This window comes from Terrapene carolina, unplaced genomic scaffold (genome assembly GCF_002925995.2).
Source record: "Terrapene carolina triunguis isolate 2854851 unplaced genomic scaffold, T_m_triunguis-2.0 Scaffold62, whole genome shotgun sequence".
NCBI classification, from domain to species: Eukaryota; Metazoa; Chordata; order Testudines; family Emydidae; genus Terrapene; species Terrapene triunguis.
Window position 1 is genome coordinate 1,236,455 of NW_020664413.1, and position 16,632 is coordinate 1,253,086.

General features: G+C 61.8%; 1 protein-coding gene across 1 annotated transcript; it reads right to left on the reverse strand.

Annotated features, from left to right (window-relative positions):
- Positions 1-2,629: 2,629 nt before the first annotated feature.
- On the reverse strand, positions 2,630-15,437 carry SLC11A1 (solute carrier family 11 member 1). The gene is made up of 13 exons (XM_026647361.2): positions 15,321-15,437; positions 14,042-14,161; positions 12,746-12,852; positions 11,783-11,853; positions 10,635-10,702; positions 9,504-9,659; positions 8,702-8,860; positions 7,977-8,066; positions 7,411-7,530; positions 4,886-5,035; positions 4,678-4,751; positions 4,019-4,172; positions 2,630-3,400 (listed from the first exon to the last, which is right to left on the reverse strand). The coding sequence occupies exons 1-13, from the start codon at positions 15,390-15,392 to the stop codon at positions 3,287-3,289; spliced, it is 1,455 nt and encodes a 484-aa protein (XP_026503146.1). The 5' UTR covers positions 15,393-15,437; the 3' UTR covers positions 2,630-3,286.
- Positions 15,438-16,632: the final 1,195 nt, after the last annotated feature.

Sequence of the window (16,632 nt, forward strand, 5' to 3'; positions counted from 1 at the left end):
GGCTAGGAAGCCGCAGCTGAGGCCAGAAGCTGGTGACTGGGAATCAGGACTCCCGGGGTCTAGTCCCTGCTCTGCCACTCATTTGTTCACTCTGTAACTTGCAGCTGGGGCCTTCCCTTAGTCAGCGGTGCTGTCAGTTCCCACCAGCCACATAGTCACACACACACAAAGCCATTGGGGTAGTTGAGGGCTCACCGGTGGGACCTGCCAGTTCTCTGCAAGCGGAGGAGTTCGATCCCGGATAAATGCTGTTTCCTGGGGCTCCTCTCGTCACCAGCACAGTCTAGCCTGCCTTGATCGCGCTCTCGGGGCTGGAAGGATTTGCTCAGGTGTAGCTGCTGCCTACCTTATACCCAAGCTAGCAAAGAAAATGCAAAGCTGCCAAGGCAGGACAAAGGCAAGGGCTGGAGAATTACACCAAGGTTTTAAATGAAGTCATTTAAATGCAGTAATTTGGCTGGCAGATCCCAGGTGATCTGAATCTGGGCAAAGGCCCAGCCAACGGGCTGTGGGAAATACACTGGGCAGGGCTGGAGGGCACCTGCTGGGCCTTTCCCTGCCAGGTTATTAGCACTCCGGGGCCCCGGGGGAGGGCTCTGTTCTCAGCACTAATTGGAAGAGGAGCATCTCTGGGGGCTGCTAATTCACTTAGGCCTGAGTGCCGAGCGCTGTGCTGGGGACTGAGGCGATTTTGCTGGCTCCCAGATGCAGCTGTTAGCAATTAACGGTGCTGGGGGGGCAGCCGCCGGCTCCGGAAAGCTGCGCATGGCTCCAGAGGCCGGCTCGTGGGGAGCTGTGGGCCTTGGGGGAGTGCTGAGCAAAGAAGGGGAATGCCAAGCCCTGTTTAACCCTCTCCCTGCTGCTTGCAGGTAGCCCATTCTCCAGCCTCCTGCCACAGGTTCCTTGCCAGCCCAGGGGAGCTGGCTTAGCCATTGCACCTGCTCCCATCACTCACCACGGGACAGGTGGTGCCCCCTGATTCAGTCATTCTAAGGGCACAGCAGCCCCTGGACTATCCCAGAGACCCTGGGCATCTGCTCAGGATCCCTGCCCTGCCTCCAGCTCCACCCTGGGGGGGACCTCCCAGCCCAGCCCGCTCCCCTTCCACAGCCAGCCTGGAGAGCTGCTGCTTCCCGGGGTACCCTCAGGGAGACAAATCCACAGGTCTGGACTCCCCAGTCAGAGCCCGCCCCTCCACAGGACACACCTGACTGCAATGCATGCTGGGACCTGTAGTCCCCTTGGGCCTCACCTCTTGATCTGCTCCAAAGGAGACCGAACTCTAGGGTTCCTGCCCTGTTGCCCATGGAGCTCCCTGATCAGGCAGAGTCACCGGTCGACTAAGCCCTTGGGGCCGATGGTTTGGTTAACCCCTCTGTTGCCGCACTTGAGGGACCCTCAGAGTTGCTCTGGGCAAGACTCCTGCATGCTCCCGGGATGGGCGCAGCTGTAGGAGGAGAACGGTGCTCCCACGTGCCAGGCTCACTCCCCTCAATGGAAAGTCTCTTGTTGGTTTCGCTCCGGACTCAGGCTACGTCTGCATTCCAGAGCTCCACGAACTCCTCGATCTGAAGAGACGGGGGCTGAAAGCAGGTCGGGGTTGGGCCCTTGTTTGGGTCTCTGAAGAGGGCTGGCAGGTTTGGGACTGGAGCCAGCTCTAGGTCAGCCAATGGCTTTTAACAGGAGATGCTCAAGTGTGGCCCGTCCTGTGGCTGAGCAGGGAGCGGGCGACGGTCTGACATCACAAGAGCAGGAGAGTGGAGCCGTGGAAAGGGGATTTTTTAGCCAGGTGAGGTTTGTTCGCTACGGTGAACCCTGGTTAACTCCAATGCCTGACACACACTTGGGACAAAGGTGGTCTTTGGTAAAGATTCCACACCCCGCTGTCAGGCGCACTACGCCGCTCCGAGCCGTCCTGCAAAACCAGACGTGATGCTCCTGGTATTTCTAAGGGAAAAACCGAGCAGATCCCCTCACCCTGCTCTCTTTTTTAACCCTTTCAGGGCCCCTTCATGCGGCACGAAACAGCAAAACCAGGAACAAATGCAATTTAAACAAAACCGTGCAGTCCCTAGCAGGCCACGGTGACCCAGCAGCTCAGCGAGAAGAGGGCTGGGTTCCTTTGGGCCTGGGAGTCCAGCTGGACGGGGTGGCCCCGTGCGCCAAACAGCAGGGATGAAATTCCTAGATTCACAGCCCTGCAGCCCTGACCCAGCCTTCCTCCGTTGCAAGCAGATACGCTGAGCTCCATGCACTCTCCAGGGAGGGGACCTGTCGGGGGCAAGACCCTGACAACCCTGTCTGTTCTGCCTGGCCAGTCAACCCAGGGCATTTGCCAAAGTCCCCTCTGCGGCTGATTAGCATTGCTGCACTATGCCTGTTGTCCTCCACCCCAGAGGTGGCTGCATCCCAGGATGCCCTGGTACGTGCTTTGGGATAGGAAGTGATGGGCATGCGGAAAATGTTCCTATTCTGGGCAATGACCTTTGGCCGCCACTGAAGGGTGACAATGGACTCTTGCAGGGAGGCTCAGACTGAGGCCCAGGCTGGCCGGTGGGGCCAGCTCGGCTCCAGGGGTGGCTCGTTTCTGCTCCCTCCGGGGGCACCAGCCAATGACCAGACCCTCCTGTAGGGAACCCTTGAAATCAAGTTTATTCACAGAGCGGCACTTTCCCGGGGAGGTGCCTGGCTGGCAGGGTCTGCAACTTGAACTCCTTCTCCATGAATCTTCTTCTGGGATACTGCAGCTTTTACTCCAGTCACAGCTCCGGCCCCTCCCAGCCCATTCCCCCGACCCTGGCCAGCAAGGGCTACTCACAGTGGGATCCCCCGAGGGCTCAGTTACCTCCACAATCAGTGTGAACTTAGGGTCATTATTTCACATGTAGGATCTGGACCTTAAACAAGAGCTGCAGGTCGGGATTGAGGGGCACCGGCAGCACTCCGGGGGGACCAGGACTATAGCAGGGGGCTGTGGGTCAGGATTGGGGAGCACCAGCAGAGCTGTGGCGGCAGGGTGTGTGTGTGTGTGTGATCACAGGTGCCTGCGAAGGTGCTAATTGCTCAGTGCCGCCCCCCCATGCCCTGAGCTTGCTGAGAAGGGGAGATGCCCTGGGATGCTGCATGTCCGTCAGTCCATGGGGGGAGTGGGGAGCCCAGCCCTGAACCCTGGCCCTGCCGGTAGCGGTGACTGCGTGGCGATGGCTTCCTTCCCTCCTGGGATGGCGACAAACCCAGAGGCAGCCCAGTCCTGTGGCGCGAGTGCCCAGGGGCAGGGCACGACGCGTCATCGGGGCCCTGCCCCGCCTGGGGGGTCGGTGGAGGGGAGCCCGTAGGAGAACTGGCTGTGGCGGCCGCAGGCCAGGAAGTCGGCTCCGTGTGCAATGCAGCACATCCAGATCTACGGGGGGCGAGAGGGAAACCAGCTGAGCTGATTGGGACAGAGCGCTGGGTTGGGGGGGGGTGGAGCAGCCTGGGGGTGTTGGAGCAAAGGGGGGAGATGACCTAGTGACCCCCACTCGCTCTCTGCCCCAGAGTCCAGCCTGCGCGGTGGGATCAGAGCCCCTGACCTGAGCCACGCTCCAGAGACCGACCAGAGCCTGGTACCAAGCCCACCACTGACTGGGGCCTGGGAGCTGGATAATGTGGCAGCTGGTTCTGATTCGCCCCAGGCTAGGATCTGCCCGTCTCTGACCAGCCCTTGTCCCAGCTCTGCAGGCAGCAGGTGCCCCTGAAAACCAGTGGGTGCGGGCAGGGGCTGCCCAATCTTGCTCTGATTACTGGAGTGGCTCTGTGAGGGGTCCCCCCACTGTTCCCCTATCTGACCAGTAGGGGGTCCCCTTTGGAGTCAGGCACTGGGGGGTCGCTGGGGAGGGACATGAGGGGCACGGCTTGGCAGAGAAGTCCCAGGTCCTGAGCCCCCCGAAGTGCTCACAATCCCCCCCCACCAAGTACTCCCTCCCAGCCCAGGACCGGATCCCCCAGCCCTAGAGCACAGGCCCCGCCCCAGCCGCCCTACCAGGTAGGCGGTGAAGGCCACGTAGCCGGCCAGCACGAAGGCCAGGGGGATGTAGTAGGCAATGCTGCCCAGCGTAGGGATGTAGATCACCACGAAGTAGAGGTTAATGGCGCAGATCAGCCCGGTGATGAGGATCATCAGCACCTTCCCGACACTGCGGAGACCAGAGCCCCCGTGAGCCCGGCCTGGCCCCCTCCCGACAGCTGCCTGGGTGGGGGTCCGGCCTCTCTGACTCTGCATGGGCTGGCCCCGCTCCGCCCTGCCTCCTGTCCCGTGCAGGGGGGTGCACCAGTGCGGGAGGGGCTGACGCACGGCTGAGCCTGCCCGTGTGGGGACGTGCGCCAGGGCGTAGCTCCCGTGCCCTGTGCTGCCAGCCCAGCTCTTGCAGGCCCAGGCCCAAGGGGGCCCGGCGAGCACATGGCAAGCACAGCCTGCCCACCTGCACCCACCTGTGACCCTCCCCCCAACCCAGCCACGCGATTGGCTGAAGGATGCCCCACCCCCAGGTCCTGACAAACCCCAAAGTTCCGGGGTTCTGCTGCTTGTTAATTTCAGCATTTGGGGGGATCTGGACGCTGGGCACCCTGGGGAGGCTGCCTGCGCCCCCAGCCATCGGCCTGGTGGAGAGGTGGGACCCCCAGGCCCGGGCAGATACTCACATGCCATTGGTGAACTCCTGCATGAGCGGCCGCATGCTGGTGAAAGTGAGAACTGGGAGGACGGCGAAGGGGAGCTGCAAGGCAGAGGGGCAGGGTGAGAGGGGAGGGGACCCTGCTCCCAGGTACCTGCCCCCACCCCCCACTACCACGTCTGGGCCCCCCCCTTGCCCCGAATCAGCTGTGCCCAAGGTCCAGGCCCGGCTCTCACCAGGATGCTCTGTAGCACGTTGAGCAGGTCGTTCATCCCCGTCAGGTGGCTGACGTCCTTGAAGGCGGCGATGAAGACGGTGGGGAGGATGGCGAAGGAGCGGGTGAAGAGCACGCGGGCAAAGCGGGACCAGCGCAGCTGCAGGAACCCCTGGGGAGGGACAAAGGGGGGGGACGCCCCGTCAGTGGGTGAGAACGATGCCGGGGGCTTGACGCTGCCGGGTCACTGGGGGGAGAGGCCCCTGGAGCCAGATCTGCCCCCGCAATGGCTGGACTGGCAACGTCCAGAGATCAAAAAACAGGAGATTGGCTCCAAAACTCACAACATTTTTCAAAGCGATTCTACTGCGTTTTTCCGGGCAGGGTCTTGATGTTTGGACTCCCCCCCCCCGCCCCAGGGTGTGGGACAATCTCCTGCCTGCGCTGGAGACAGCGATTTTTGGTCCCGGCTGCAGGAGCTCTGACTCCCACCTCTGCCAGTCTCCTGCCCAGCCATTAATCCTGTCCCCCATCAGTTCTCTCCCCACCCAACCCCCCTCAATTCAGCCCCCCCAGGTCAGCCCCGATCGCCACCACCACCTCAGTTCAGCCCCCGCTACTCGATCGCCCACCACCACCCTCAGGTCACCCTCCCAGCACTCACTCCAGTGCTCAGAACCCACCATCCATACAGCCCCCCCCCGGGCACGATTAATTCCCGAGAATCTGCAATGGGAGCGGAGGACACGCCCCGCCCTGTAGGGTCGGGCCGTCCAGCCCTGGAACGTCCTGTGCTGAATAGACACCCCCTCCCGCCCAACCCTCCAGCCCCAGGAGCTCAACGAAAAAGTTTCCTTTCCCAAGGATCCTGCCTCCTGGTGGGGAGGGACGGCGCTGCCAAATGGAGCAAAGCTGGGCTTCAAACACACGTGAACTAGGCTCCTCGCCCACCCCCAGGGGTCACCCCGCCCAGGGAACCTGGGTTAAAGCGCCCGCTCGCCGGCCACGTCCACACTGGGTTAGCGAACACGTGAGCCGACCTGTGTTTCAGAGCATCCCCTCGTAGCCTGGGGATGGGACGGCCAACATGAGCAAGGGTCTTGCTCGGGGACAGCAAGGCCTGGCCCAGCAAGAGGGAGAGGAAACACTATGAAATGCAGAAGGAGCTGCGGGTCGGGAGTGAGGGGCACCGGCAGAGTTAGTGGGGGGAGCCCAGGGGGCTGTGGATTGGGATTATGAGGCACTGGCAGAGTTGGGGCGGGGGGAGCCCATGGCTGGGCTAGCAGGGAGGGGCTGCGGGATTGAAGGGCACCAGCCGAGCTGTTCACGAGGGGCCGTTATTCACGTGGTTCTGTCCTCTCCCCGGCTCTAACACTTCGTCTCCTCCTCCCTCAGAGCGTCCGAGTCATTCACAAGTTTTAGGAAAAACAAACCGAACTCGGCTGTTAAATGTTTCCATTATTGGGAAAAGCGCGGGGCCAGGTCCCTGATGCCCCGACCCCAACCCCCACTGGCCCAGTGCAGCGGCTGGGCCAGCCGACGGGTCTATAGAGCCAGGAAGGCTGGTTCTCTGAGCTGCTAGGACAGGGAGAAATAGCTGCGTGCGGGGCTGGACGCGCAAACCTTTGCTTGGGTTAGGTCTGTGCAGTCCCCCCAGCCAGCCCTAGATGTCACCACGCTGATGGGCAGTACATTAGTCAGTGAGTCTCAGGTAGGTTCAGCTCCCCTTGTGCAAAGATTACAACCTAGTGACAAGCTCCAGACACAGAGACCGCTTGAGTGGCTGCTGAAATGCAGCTGCCTCTGGGGTGGAGCGCAGCAGCAGCGTGCAAGAAGTCAGCCCGACAGGTTTGAAGAAGGGAGGTGACGGGTTGATGTCTCGAAGTGAAAGCGCAGTGGGAGTTTTAGGGAGGCGACCTGAGTTCTGCAGACTGGAATTTGCAGAAAGTTCCTGGGAATTGCAAGAGATCAGGGTCTTCCTTTCACCCTGCCTTTGCGCCTTAGCATTCCCGCCAGCCTACAGACACTTGCATCTGCTTGTCCTGGGGAAGGGGCTGAGGAGAAATGGAGCGAACTCCCGATAACCCCCCTGTGGTTTTTCCCCTGTGGAGCCGTCCCAGGCGCCCAGGCACCAAGCCGAGGAGTGTGGTACAAATGCCTAGATTAGGGGGAGAGAGACAGATCCCACTTCCAGCAAGCGCTTCCAATCTGCTTCCTTTAGGGGACAGAGAGCGGGCAGGCATGGGGGCTTTTACTCTAGCTCCACCCACGACCCCAAACTCCCAGCGTTCTGGTAAGAGGATCAGCAGTGAAATAGTTAAATGGTGCGGCTGTTGGTTTCATTAGACTCCAGAGTCAACGCCCCACTGGGGAGAATGGGGAAGTTCACACCTGGCTCAGTGACGTGGTTGGAAGCAGGCTCTCTGCAGACTCAGGCAGGCAGCAGGATCACAGCTGGAAGTTTCTCTTTGCAGCAATAAGGGCCTCCGGGGAAGCGCTGGCTCCGCCCCCAGCCGGTACCAACCCAGCCCAGCCCCCGTCCCTCACCTCCATGACAAACTGCCCAGCGTAGGTCCCGGTCATGGTGGAACTCTGCCCCGCTGCCAGAATCCCGATGGCCCAGATATAGAGAGCAACGGAGCCGAAGTAACAGCCCAGAATGACGCCCTGAAGGGGGACAGAGCAGAGCCTGTGTTAGCAGGGCCCAAGGAGGGACCCCAAGCCCTCCCTTGTGGGGTAGGGCCAGGATCTGCTCCCGGCCTCTCCCACGCCAGGCTGGCAGGTCGGGGCACTGGGAGGCTGTTCAGCAGTAACCCCTCGGTCCGGCTCTCAGCGATGGCAGCGATGGGTGGGGCGGGGTACGAGGGGCGGGGGAAATAGAAGGGACCCCGATGGCTCCAGCAGGGACCCGGGAGAGGATTGTGGGCACCTGAAGGCTGAGGCCGGTGCAGGGGGCGCTGCCAGAAAAAGAGCCTGCCCTGGGAGGCCAGGATGGGCAAACCCTCCCCCTCTCCCATGGGGCTAAGCCGCTGAGCCCCACGCGTCCCCATCCCGGCAGCCCAGCCCCAGCTGCCGGGGGGGAGGGCAGGGGGGTGTCTGTGCCCCCGACTCACCCCTTGGTAGATGTCCACGGAGACCGTCTCGTTGTTCCTGGGGAAGATGGGGGCGTACTGGCTGACGCTGCTGTTGGCGCAAACGTTGTACTGAAACACAGGGGGCGCGGGGCCCACCCGTCAGGAGGCTGCCTGGCAAATGACCTCACTGGGGTGGGGGCAGGAGGGCACTGGCAGGGGACAGGCGCAGGCCGGCCCTACAGCGGGCTGAGCAATCAGCGGACCACGCCTCCCCGCATCCCTGCCCTTAACGCTGCCCGGGGCCGAGCGGGCGACGGGGGACCAGCCCCGCCTGCAAGAGCCTATCAGATCCCGGGGGCTGGTGGCCCCAATCGCTGCTGGGTGGGTGTGCTCCCTGCTGCCCTCTAGTGCCCGCCATGAGTCAGCTGTGGCTGGAGGTCAGGGGAGCTGCCCTGTTGGCTCCTGGGGGTAGAGGCCTGGCTTTTTAGTGCGGAAGGTCGAGAGTTCTAGTCCCCAAGGGAGCTGGTGCTGGTAGTCGCTAGGGGCTCTGGTGGGGCAGTAAGATTTAAACTCAGCTGAGGATGATCACACAGCCTCTCGCACCCCTGCTGGTGGGGGGGGGGTGTGTACGGCTCAGGTGCTGCCCCTCGCTGGAGCTGCTGGGAAGTGCAGGCACACCGGCGGCTCATCAGAGAGGGTGGTGGGACGCGGGGCCTGGGGTAGGGGAGAAGGCCCGCCCCTGCCCCCTGGTGGCAGGTACTCACCACGTCCTGGTTGGTGCGGTGGTAGAAGGCCTGGCCGAAGACGGCCATGACGAAGAGGTTGATGAGGAAGGAGATGAAGAGGGCGATGCAGGACTCAATCAGGAAGTACTTGTTGGCCTCGCTCACCTCCTGCCTCTGGGAGCGCGTCACTTCGCGGGTCTGGGCGGGGGCACACAGCGGGGGGCACCGTCACGCAGCTGGCTAGGCCAGGGCACGGGGGGGACAGGGCTACTGGCTCTCTGGGGAGCCCTGAGCCCGTGGCGGGAATGGCATGCTCAGATGGCTCATGGGGCTATCATGGGGCAGGGGGTGGGGTGCAGCCTGGGGCTTGATGCCCCGCCCAGCTGGGCGGAGGAGCCAAGCATCTGTTTCCTGTTCCCAGGGTGCTGCCCTCGGTCCCACCCACGCTCCCACATACTGAGTATCCACCCCCTGGCTTCACTCTCCGGTCGGTAGCATCCCCACCCCAGCTGGAGCAGGGGCTGGGAGTGCAACAACGCCCCCGCTGGCAGGTCAAGGTATTGCACCCATGGCCTCCTAATGCCGCTGATGGCTGACTCCACATGCCTGCGTCTGTAACTTTCACTCCATGCATCTGAAGAAGTGATGTTTTTTACCCCTGAAAGCTTAAGCCGAAATATCTGTTAGTCTTTAAGGTGCCACCGGACTCCTTGTTGTTTTTGTGACTCCATCATGCGCACACCAGGCCCCTTGTGGGTTACAGAAGTGCCCCCCAGGATGAAGAGGGAAGGCAGCTGATTGGCGCCCACGGCAGGGTCGGGCGCCCACCCCGAGCCCTCACCTTGACCAGGGAGGAGTGGAGGTAGATATTGTGCGGCATGATGATGGCGCCCACGATGCCCACAGCCTGCAGCAGCTCCTCCCGCCCGCAGCCGCGGCAGTAGGGGAAGAATATGCCCTTCAGCACCTCCGTCTGGGCAGGCCGTACCACCACGTACTGGGGACAGAGGAGGGGAGAGCGAGTGAGGAGAAGCATGGCTCTGGCTCCTGGGCCCACTCTGCCCTTGTCGGCAGTGCTAACGCCGGCCTGCCACGCAAAGCGGCAGTGAGCAAGCAGTCCCCGTCCCCAGCTCCATGACACAGGAGTCCCCACCGGACCGGACGAGGTCACGGCAGCTCCGTCACAGCGCACGGCCACACGAATCCCCACCCCAATCCATGGGGGGCAAAGACACGCCCCAGCCAGGACGTGGGGCCGACACCCCAAAGCCCACGGTCTCTAACGATCGCAAGCAGCTGCAAGGCGGCACCTCCCAGGGAAAAGCATCTGCTGCCACTTCGTCCTCCCTGGAGGGGAGTCTGCCACCCAAATACTGACCAGGCATCCCCCGGCTTAGCTTGTGGGACAAACAGGGACCCCAGTCAAAGGAAGGGTTTGCAGCTGATGCACCCTTGTAAAAAGACCTAACTCCCACATAGCTGCTGTGCTTGGCAGCAGGCCTCTGGAGGTGGCACAAGGGCTGCCCGGGCGAGGGGAAAGACGCGCCTGTCTGCTCTCCCCCCGAACGCCTCCCAGAGCAGCAGCGCCGCCCCTCCTGGCTCCAGCCGTGCCCAGTGCACTGAGATTTCCCTTTGGCCAGACGGGTCTGTAAGTGGCCCCTCCATAACGCGGGCAGCTCGGATCCCCACCTCTGCCCGCTCGCTGAGCACAAGTGCAAGGAACTTAACCGGGTGTAAGAGGGAGCTCGAGAGATCTGTGAGCGGGATTAGCTGATGGGGTTGCCCGTGACAGGAGGAGACTGGACTCAGTGACCCAGTCGGATGTTCCTGTTCTCTCTCGGGCTCTGGGGACCTCTGTGGAGTCTCAGCCTGTGATCGCGGCCCGAGGTAGTTCTGTGGTGTGAACTCTGGGCCGTTCCTCCCCTGCTCACACGCAAGGGCTGGGCAAGGCAGCCAGGAAATGTCTCTTTACCTCGTAGCCAAAGGTCACTGCCATGATAGTGATCAGGAGACCGAAAAAGGCTTCCAGCTTCCGGAGACCTGGAGGGGAAATGGAGAACATGGGAGCTCCACGCTGCAGCCGTGCTCAGACAGGCAGCTCAGAGCCAACCCCCGGGACCAGGCGGCACGTTTGGCTTGGGGACAATCTCACAGACTCGGAGAGTCAAAGGCTGGAAGGGACCATCGTGATCATCTTGTCTGACCTGCACCTCGCAGGCCACCGAACCTCGCCCACCCACCCCTGGAACAGACCCCGAGCTCTGGCTGAGTCACTGAGTCCTCAGAGCATGGTCCAAAGACTTCAAGTGACAGAGAATCCACCCTTGGCTCTAGTTCAAACCAGCGAGTGACCCGCGCCCCACGCTGCAGGGGAAGGTGAACCCCCCCAGGGTCTCTGCCAGTCTGACCCGGGGGGGAAATTCCTTCCCAACCCCAAATCTGGCGGTTGGTTAGACCCTGAGCATGTGGGCTAGACCCAGCAGCCAGACCCCCTGGGAAAGAATTCTCTGGAGTGACTCAGGGCTCCCCATCCAGTGTCCCATCCCCGGCTGTTGGGGATATTTGCTGGTAGCAGTCGAAGATCGGCTACATGCCATTGTCGGCAGTCTCACCATACCAGCCCCTCCCTACACTTATCACACTCAGTCTTGAAGCCAGTTCAGGGTTTTGCCCCCACTGCTCCCCTTGGGAGGCCGTTCCAGAACTTGGAACAAACCTTCCTCCAATTTCAAGCCAAAGCTTGTTGATGGCCAGTTTATATCCACGTGTTCTTGTGTCCACATTGACTCCCTCCCGCCCCGCTGGGAGGTTGCCACCCTCTGACTTGGGTCCTGGCTGGGTGGACGCCACGGAGGAGCGAAGCCGCACCACAGGGAGCGCGGCGGGGAGCTGGGCATTTGGTTCAGTGTTGCGGCCAGGGCTGGGCTCCAAAGAGCAGCAAGCCACGCAGATTGGGCGCCAGCAGCTCTGCACTGGGAAAGGGAGCAGGAAACGGACTAGAAACAGAGCGTGAAACCGACCAGCCTGGGAAAAGCCTCCTTGTTCTGCAGCTTCCTAACCTAACCCCCTCCATGTAAACCGGGCAGGTGGCACCGGCAGCCCCCCCCCCCCAGAACTTACCGTATTTATCCAGGAAGAGGAAGAAGAGGGTGTCGATGATGGTGATGAGGACTCCGCCCCACAGGGGGATGCTGCGGGGGGAAATCACAGGGGTTACTGCTATGCCGAAGCCGGGGGAGGCTCACTCCTGACGCCGTCTTGTGCTGGACAGGCAGCCCCCTTGCTAGAGGAAGGCAAGGGGAGGGGTCGTCTCTGCTTGTGAAAGGCTCAGCTGAGCGACTCTGTCTCCGGCACACAAGCCTTCAGGGAACGCGATGCGCTGGGGTGCAGCCAAGCCCTGGAGCTCTGCAGAGGGACCCTGGATTCGTAGCGCCTCAGGCCAGAAGGGGCGTTGTGACCACCTAGTCTGACCTCCTGTAGGCCACAGGACTTTCCTGAATTCACTCCTGGTGGAGCTAGAGTGGATCTTTAGAAGCACATCCCATCCTGCGTCAAACATTGCCAGCGATGGAGCCCAGCTGGCTCGGGACTTTGGTAACAGGGCTACACAGCTTTGGAGGGGTCTGGCTTGAATGCAGCCTGGTTTGACAGCGACTAAAATCTGTCTCTGGGTCCTGCTTCCAAACCCACAGGAAGTGTCAGGAGAAGGCCCAGGACTGCCTGAGCCTAGAGCTGGTGTCTCCGAGTGCAGGCACGGGGCTGAGGAAAACAGGCAGACCCCAGCTCTGAGATCTCTAGCTAATCCTGCCTAGCTTCAAACCAGCTGGTCCTGCATTTGGTCGCTGGGGTTAGGAATCAGCGCCGCTAAGGCGAGGATCCGGCATGCTAGAGGGATCGTGTAACACGCTAGCTTGGTTTGTACCTGGGATGTCACCCACAGACAGGATAAGGGGCTCACTACTGCTGCAAGCTCAGGGCGCGCTCTTTTAGTTCAGCTGGCAGACTGGGGGCTGAAGGTCCCGGGTTCGAGGCCCGGCTCCCCTAGCACACAGGAGTTGTGGCTGCAGCATGGGGGTTTGTTACCGTCCGGCTGAGAGGAGGCTGAAAGCGATGGCCGTCCCGATCACCTCCTGCATGTCGGAACCAATGATGGCGATCTCGATCGTGATCCAGAGCAGCACGCGCGGTACCTGCAGCAAACAGGGCCAGCGCCACAGTCAGGGACTGGCTGGCGGCCTCGCATTGCCAGGGACCTCAGAGCATTTTATCAAGCCTCACAACACCCATGTGACCATGTTATAGATTGGGAAACTGAGGCACAGAGACATGCCCAGTGCCATGCACAGAGCTGTGAACAGAACCCAGGAGTCCTGATTGCAAGTCTGCGGCTCTAACCACAAGCCCACAGTTCTCCTTGCCGCTGCTGCTCCTTTGCTACAAGTAGGGATAGTAGGAGGGTGGGTCAGGTCTGATGTTCTGGGGGGTTGGGGATCATTAAAGAGTCGCCGGTGCGACCTCATGATAAAGCCCCTCTCCTCTGGGGTATAATATACGGTTGGATTCCTCACCCCCGATTGCAGAGAGCTCTGACGGGGGAACAGCCTCCCGCTTCCTAAAGGGCTTGTCCGCTCCTGCTGTTCACTTGAGCTACACGGGAGCGTAGCGAGGTAACCATCTACTGCACTTGACAGTAACCCCATACTCTGCTCAGCTCCCCCCACCAGGAAGAACCTGGCGCGGCCTCGCTCTGCTTCTCAGCATCCCAGGGCCATTTGCCCAGGGTTAATTAGGAGTCTCTCTAGCCACGTGTCTTATGGGCTCAGTGTGACCTTAACGTTTGTATAATTCTCCAGGGAATGATCCCCACGTTCACTGAATGGGCTGCGGGTCAGGCCCGAGGGGCATCGCAGAGCTGTGGGGGGGGGGGGGCAGAACGGGGCTAGCAGGGGGCTGCGGGTCAGGCCGAGGGGCATCACAAGAGCCCACACTGTGAGTGTGCGTTTGTAAAGCACCGTCCTGCACTGTAGCTGGTTCTGTCCAGTACCGCCAGCCCCCCCCGCCCCCACTTTCCAGTGACCCCAAATCCACCCAAGGGTTCAAAACCCCAAAGCAGGCATCTGATGCTGCAAAGCAGGGCACGAATCTGAGCTGTGGGGCAGGTGACCGAGGCCAGAGGAATCCAGACAAATGGCTGTGGAACTCCTGTCTCGCCAGCCAACGTGCCCGTGCCAACATGAGCAGCCCGTGGGTGCCACCCGCAGCCCAGCCCGTGCTCGCTGCTCTCCGGACCCCAGTGGCCAAAGCTCCCCTAGATCCGCCCCGGCAAGGTGAGGCTCCCAGCTGCGACCCGTGGTGCCCGCACGGCGGCTTGCCACTCACCTTTGGGTAGTACTGGTAGCAGACCTCACCCAGGTCCAGTCCCGTGACCACACCCAGCCTGATCGCCAGCCGCTGGCACAGCAGCCCCAGGATGGTGGCCCAGAGCAGCACCCACAGCAACTAGCGCAATAAAGGGACAGGCTGTTGGGGGGCAGACCGGGCACGTCCAGTGCCTCTGAGCAGGGGCTCCAGGAGCCAGCCCAGCCCATGGAGCTAGCAGGAGACAGAAGCTACAGACCCAGCAAAGCGCCGGCTGAGTCACCTAAACACACCAGCCCTGGTCCTGTCCCCAGGGAAGTCAGTGGTAAAACTCCCATTGACTTCACTGGGGCAGGCTGAATGACTCTGGGTCGGCGAGGGGTAGCCTAGCGCAGGGGTTCTCCACCAGGGGTCCAGGGCCCCCTGGGGGCCTCGAGCAGGTTTCCGGGGGGCCTCCAAGCAGGGCCAGCATTAGACTCGGCTGGGGGCCCAGGGCATGGGGCTGAAGCCGAAGCCTGAGCAATGTAGCTTGGTGGGGACCCCTGTAGCGTGGGGCCCCAGGTAACTGCCCTGCTTGTACCCCCTAACGCCGGCCCTGGCTTGTATATGCAGAAAACCAATTATTGGGGCACAGGTGGGCTATGGGGGTTTTATAGCATGTTGGCCTCAGAAAGAAAAAGGTTGAAACCCCCTGGCCTTGGGGTCTGGGAAGGTCCCCTCCATACCCCAGACAGGACTTTGAACCAACCACAGTAGAGCCAGACCCCAAGGAATCCACGCCAGAGCCAGCGTGAACGGAGACGGGGGTCTGGGGCCGGGGCCTCAGTTGCGTGGGGCGGCTGGGTGTGCTGCATACACCTGCTAGCTCGTTACCTTAATGATCAGTGCTTGCTGGGGGGTTATTATGGTAGAGCCTGAAAACCCCAGACCTGGGATCATGGCCCCGTAGTGCAAGGCGCTGTACAGACCTGTCCCAAAGCGCTGACAGTCTAAGTGACGGTGGGATGGATGGGCTGGACAGATGGACGGATGATGGCCAGCGCCACCTAAGTTCTAAGTGTTATTCATCCTCAGTGTGGTGTTTAGGGTGGGAGAGAAGGACCCAGCTACTAGCAATGGGGTGAAGTGGCCAAAGGGACCGTTGTGACTGGCTGGAGAATCTCCCCCGGGGTGGTTTGAGTGGCACGCACCCCACCCTGTGCTGCTCCAGGTCATGCACCATCTATCGGGCCCCATCCTGGCTTTAGTGGGCACAGGTGGTGCTGGCGAACGCGCCCTCGTCCCCCCCCCCCCTGCTCACCTTGAACCCAGCGACGGCCCCGCACTGCAGGTCCGACTCGATGTTCCCCGGGTCCAGAAAGGCAATGCTCATGAGGAATCCGGGGCCGGTGAAAGCCCACAGCTTCCGGAAGCTGAAGCCGGGCTGTGAAGGGAAAGTTGCACCGGCCATTAGGGCAGAGGGGAAGAAGCCATCTGAGCCCCTGGGCTGGATTCCCGGCTGCTCAGCGTAGGGGACGTGCGGCTCCGAAGCATCCGGCAGGATCAATCCCGCTATGTGGCAGGGGTGGGAGGAGCCGGCATGTGCCACGCTGGGCGCCGGGCACTTGAACAGATCTCTGCGTGCAGAGGAACAGCCCAGGTGGGGTGGCGCGGCTGGGGAGGGGCAGGCGTGGAGTTATGGGCTACGCAGGCATGTTGAGTGACACCTGAGGGCCGCGTCCTGCCGCATCCCCCACCCCACCCGAGGTGCCAGCAGCTGATTAAACGGCAGAGGCTAGAGACGGCAGCACCACACCCGGGGCTTTGGCCAAGGGAATCAGTCCCAGAGCGGTCCCCGGATAGCCCGCGGCTGGAGCTGGCCTGTCCCACGCCCGGTATCAGACAGGGTCTATTCCCAATGCACCATCCTACGCCCATCCGGGTAGCCGCAAATCTAACTCGGCTGGCAGGGCCTTCTGCTTTCGGGATCGGGGGTTCGAGCCCCACTGCCGCTCGGTGGCCTCCGTGAGGAGGTCCGTGTTACAGCCGCTCGGCTGCCGTGGCATAGACCCTTCCTACGGTGCCAGAGGCGGCTTTGTCCGTTGCTGTAGCAAATCCTCCCCCTCCAGAAGCAGCAGCTCGGCTGACGGCCGAATTCTTCCATTGCCCGAGCCGTGCCCGCAAGGGGGGTTAGGTCGAGCTAACTACATCACACAGGCCTGTGCGTGGCCCCCATGTGGCACCTCCACCCCCGCTTGCTTTTCCCTGACCCATGAGTTCCTTCCATCCCTTCTCGTGCGGGAAAGGGCTGCCCCCTCACCCCGTCTGCCGGTTCCTCTTTCTTACCCCTGGCTGAGGTCAGCATCGCTCTGCTCTCGTGTCTCTCACTTTCTCTGATTTACGAAATGGTGCAGGCCGGAGGATCTCCAGCCCCGACCAGAGAGTGGGGATTGGACCAGCCTGGCCATGGCCAGGCCATCAGCACTAGTGTCTATAGGCAAAGGCAGCCCCAACTCCTGGCACCAAGGGGAGATCGGCCCCCTGGACACATACCCCCGCCTGGGGGAAGGGGTGGAGTGGGGGCGGGAAGAGGCACAGTGAGGGCAGGGCCTTGGGGGAAGGGGCAGAGTGAG

Bases quoted from the DNA above. Each gene is read 5' to 3' on its own strand.
- SLC11A1 (XM_026647361.2), bottom strand. From the start codon at position 15,392: ATGAGCATTGCCTTTCTGGACCCGGGGAACATCGAGTCGGACCTGCAG. The intron at 8,067-8,701 runs GTGAGTACCTGC...CCTGTGTTTCAG, and splicing joins ACCGCACCAACCAGGACGTG to TACAACGTTTGCGCCAACAG. The intron at 5,036-7,410 runs GTGAGGGACGGG...GTCCCTCCCCAG, and splicing joins CTGGGCAGTTTGTCATGGAG to GGGTTCCTGCAGCTGCGCTG.